General features: G+C 39.3%; 1 protein-coding gene across 2 annotated transcripts in view; it reads left to right on the top strand.

Annotated features, from left to right (window-relative positions):
* LOC135199959 (calcium and integrin-binding family member 3-like) overlaps positions 1–5,000 on the top strand; it is a 15,081-nt gene that overhangs the window by 2,995 nt on the left and 7,086 nt on the right. For both annotated transcript variants that reach the window (XM_064228088.1, XM_064228096.1), the window contains exon 3: positions 485–584. In XM_064228088.1, coding sequence (XP_064084158.1) covers positions 485–584 — 100 coding nt within the window. The remainder of the gene's footprint in view (positions 1–484; positions 585–5,000) is intronic.

The following is a 5,000-nucleotide window of genomic DNA, read 5'->3' as shown; positions in this document are numbered from 1 at the left end:
TTATTATTATTATTATTATTATTATTATTCTTATTATTATTATTATTCCTCGTGACAGTTTTTCAAGTGTAAATTTGCTGAAATAGGTTGTATTATTATTATTATTATTATTATTATTATTATTATTATTATTATTATTATTATTATTATTATTATTATTATTATTATTATTATTATACACTTGATGAGTGCTTAACACAGTTATTAAATTTTCCTTCAACTCTGTGTATCGATAAAAATAAATCAATATGCCATTTTCTATTCTTAGTCATATGAACGCTAATAAAATTATATCCCTTCCATAACACCTATAAATAATATTAGCATTGGCAGACGACCTGCAAATCATCTTATGTTAAAGAAATCTTTATATTTCTTGAGATTTGGCTTCAACAGCAGGAGCCTGGCGTAATCTGAAACATTTTGACATTTCCTGAAGGATCTTGGTTTTTTATGTTTTTTTTTTATTTTTTTTTTATTTTAGGGCATGGAAGAGATGGGAGGACCTCGTAGGAAAGGCAGGAGTTAGGAACAAGAGTACGAGGTATCCTGAGGAGGCTATTCAGGAGATGCCAGAACTGAAGGTATGAAATACCCCTGAGATTATCATCATAATTATATTATTATGAATATGATATTTCTTTCATTCCTTGTAAGAGTTTGCATAATTGTGCATAAATTACCGTGGGCACTTCGACCACTCTTGCAAACTGCTTACTTATGATATTTGTTATAAAATACTTATGATATTTTTTTTTCTTTTTACAAAACGAAGTGCCCTTCCTTTAGCTGGTTTTTTGCTTATTTCTTTATTTCTCATTTCTTCCCTTCTGCCATTCACTTCTGAAGCATCTGGGTATTGCAATCAGTGCACGATCACTTTGCAAATCAATGTCTCTAGTGACCTCTTTTAATCTGCATTTCGGTTATTACTGACTATTTGTAGAGTACATCACATTCTCTCATTTGCTATGTCTCTCTATTTCCTTCCCTTATTTAAGTGTCCCTTTTCTTATGTCCCTCTATTTCCTTCCCTTATTTCAGTGTCCCTTTTCTTATGTCTCTCTATTTCCTTCCCTTGTTTCAGTGTCCCTTTTCTTATGTCTCTCTATTTCCTTTCCTTATTTCAGTGTCCCCTTTCTTATGTCCCTCTATTTCCTTCCCTTATTTAAGTGTCCCCTTTCTTATGTCCCTCTATTTCCTTCCCTTTTTTAAGTTTCCCTTTTCTCTCCGTTTTTCGCTTTTTTCTTCTCTCTTTGTCTCTTTATTTCACATTCTTTCACCATACATCACTACAATGATGAGCTTAATTGTGGATTTTTTATTTACAACAATATAATCACGACACTGAATTTTTCAGCAATCAAAAAAAGGACTTTGGGGGTTTCTTTTTATCAACAACAACAACAACAACAACAATAATAATAATAATAATAATAATAATAATAAATAATAAAATAATAATAATAATAATAATAATAATAATAATAACGTGGCGCCGAGGCAGAGTGGGTTAGGTCGTCAATAGAACCTCTGGCAACAGAGGAGCGTCCGGCAGCCAGGTATTCAACCCAGTTGAAGGGGAAGACGGTCAGGTACTTGGAGGTCGTCATCCAGCAACTGACCACCACAACGGCAGTAACCAACGGCCGAGATTGGAGCTACAGAAGCAAACCAAAGGAAGAAATTGACAAGCGAAGAAAATAAGGAAATATGGAGATGCTACATCAGAAGCAACCCGACGGAGAGAGGATATAGAAGAAGGTTGGCCAACATCTGGAATGAGAGGAATAACAACCCCCTAAACAGAGCAGAGGCTGGCAGACCAAGTAAGGAACATAAAGAAAAAGAACTGGCTCTCCCCAACGGAAAGAGAAGAACTGGAAAGGGAAATGTCGAACGACAACGAATTACACGAAGACGAACTGAGAGACGATGCCACAGAAGACGACTGGGATGATGAGGTATCAAACAACGACACACGAAGAAACACCGACAAATTAACAGAGAGGACGGATTGGGTAGAAAAGATCAGACAATGGATGGAGCCAGATACAGAGAGAACAAAGATCCCCTCCATGAAAGCCTAAAACACCAAGAAAATAAGGGAGAAAACAAGTGAGGACAATGAAATAATGGGCATAATACACACCATCAGTATCACAGAAACAAATAACTTGATATATGCAGGAGCAAGATTAGTAGCAGAACTGATGGGGATTCGAACACCAACACCACCAGCTCAACCAACCCAACAGAAACCAAAACAGCAACCTCCTTGGAAAAGGCGCATGGAAAAGCAAATCATGGTGATGAGATCTGACTTGAGTAAACTGAAAGAGATGGCAGAGAAAAGGCTAAGAAGCAAGAAAACAAGGGAGGAACTGAACGAGAAATACAAAGTACAAGAGAGGGGACTAAACAACACAATAGAAGATGTAAAACAGAGGCTTAAGGCCAAAGCACATAAGATCCAACGGTACATGAACAGGAATAAGGGATACCAACAGAACAAACTATTCGGAACCAACCAGAAAAGACTATACAGCCAACTAAGAGGGGAAGACAACCACCAAGAAATTCCTGAAGCTGAACCAAGTAAGAGACTTTGGGAAAACATATGGAGCAATCCAGTATCACACAACAAACATACATCATGGCTCCAGGAAGTCAAGGAAAAAGAAACAGGGAGAATAAAACAAAGATTCACAGAGATCACGACAGACACAGTCAGACACCAACTAAAGAAAATGCCAAACTGGAAAGCCCCAGGTCCCGATGAAGTCCATGGACACTGGCTCAAAAACTTCAAGGCCCTACACCACGAATAGCAGAACAACTCCAGCATTGTATCTCAATCACCATGCACACAAAATGGAATGAGAACCACCAGGAAGAACATCCTTAGTACAAAAAGACAAGAGTAAGGGAAATATATCCAGTAACTACAGGCCTATCACTTGCCTACCAATACTGCGGAAGTTACTAACAGGTATCATTAGTGAAAGGCTATACAACTACCTAGAGGAGACAAACACCATCCCCCACCAACAGAAAGGCTGTAGAAGGAAGTGTAGGGGCACAAAAGACCAGCTCCTGACAGACAAAATGGTAATGAAGAACAGTAGGAGAAGGAAAACCAACCTAAGCATGGCATGGATAGACTATAAGAAAGCCTTCGACATGATACCACACACATGGCTAATAGAATGCCTGAAAATATATGGGGCAGAGGAAAACACCACCAGCTTCCTCAAAAATACAATGCGCAACTGGAATACAATACTTACAAGTTCTGGAATAAGACTAGCACAGGTTAATATCAGGAGAGGGATCTTCCAGGGCGACTCACTGTCCCCACTACTCTTCGTAGTAGCCATGATTCCCATGACAAGATTCCCATGACAAAAGTACTACAGAAAATGGATGCCGGGTACCAACTCAAGAAAAGAGGCAACAGAATCAACCATCTGATGTTCATGGACGACATCAAGCTGTATAGTAAGAGCATCAAGGAAATAGATACCCTAATCCAGACTGTAAGGATTGTATCTGGGGACATCACGATGGAGTTTGGAATAGAAAAATGCGCTTTAGTCAACTTACAAAAAGGCAAAGTAACGAGAACTGAAGGGATAAAGCTACCAGATGGGAGCAACATCAAACACATAGATGAGACTGGATACAAATACCTAGGAATAATGGAAGGAGGGGATATAAAACACCAAGAGATGAAGGACACGATCAGGAAAGAATATATGCAGAGACTCAAGGCGATACCCATGTCAAAACTCAACGCCGGAAATATGATAAAAGCCATAAACACATGGACAGTGCCAGTAATCAGATACAGCGCAGGAATAGTGGAATGGACGAAGGCAGAACTCCGCAGCATAGATCAGAAAACCAGGAAACATATGACAATACACAAAGCACTGCACCAAAGAGCAAATACGGACAGACTATACATAACACGAAAGGAAGGAGGGAGAGGACCACTAAGTATAGAGGACTGCGTCAACATCGAGAACAGAGCACTCGGGCAATATCTGAAAACCAGTGAAGACGAGTGGCTAAAGAATGCATGGGAAGAAGGACTAATAAAAGTAGACAAAGACCCAGAAATATACAGAGACAGGAGAACGACAAACAGAACAGAGGACTGGCACAACAAACCAATGCACGGACAATACATGAGACAGACTAAAGAACTAGCCAGCGATGGCACATGGCAATGGCTACAGAGGGGAGAGCTAAAGAAGGAAACTGAAGGAATGATAACAGCGGCACAAGATCAGGCCCTAAGAACCAGATATGTTCAAAATACGATAGACGGAAATAACATCTCTCCCATATGTAGGAAGTGCAATACGAAAAATGAAACCATAAACCACATAGCAAGCGAATGCCCGGCACTTGCACAGAACCAGTACAAAAAGAGGCATGATTCAGTGGCAAAAGCCTCCACTGGAGCTGTGCATGAAACATCACTACCTTGCAGCAATAAGTGGTACGAGCACCAACCTGAGGGAGTGATAGAAAACGATCAGGCAAAGATCTTCTGTGACTATGGTATCAGAATGGATAGGGTGATACGTGCAAATAGACCAGACGTGACGTTGATTGATAAAGTCAAGAAGAAAGTATCACTCATTGATGTCGCAATACCATGGGACACCAGAGTTGAAGAGAAAGAGAGGGAAAAAATGGATAAGTATCAAGATCTGAAAATAGAAATAAGAAGGTACAATTATAGGAGCACTAGGCACGATCCCAAGATCCCTGAAAAGGAATCTAGAAAAACTAGACGCTGAAGTAGCTCCAGGACTCATGCAAAAGAGTGTGATCCTAGAAACGGCGCACATAGTAAGAAAAGTGATGGACTCCTAAGGAGGCAGGATGCTACCCGGAACCCCACACTATAAATAAATACCGCCCAGTCGAATTGGAAGACTGTGATAGAGCAAAAATAAAAAAATAATAATAATAATAATAATAAT

The sequence above is a fragment of the Macrobrachium nipponense genome, chromosome 23, assembly GCF_015104395.2.
Source record: "Macrobrachium nipponense isolate FS-2020 chromosome 23, ASM1510439v2, whole genome shotgun sequence".
In the NCBI taxonomy this organism is placed as follows: domain Eukaryota; kingdom Metazoa; phylum Arthropoda; class Malacostraca; order Decapoda; family Palaemonidae; genus Macrobrachium; species Macrobrachium nipponense.
Note: the sequence above shows the minus strand (reverse complement) of the source record. Positions and strands in the feature narration are given on the sequence as shown.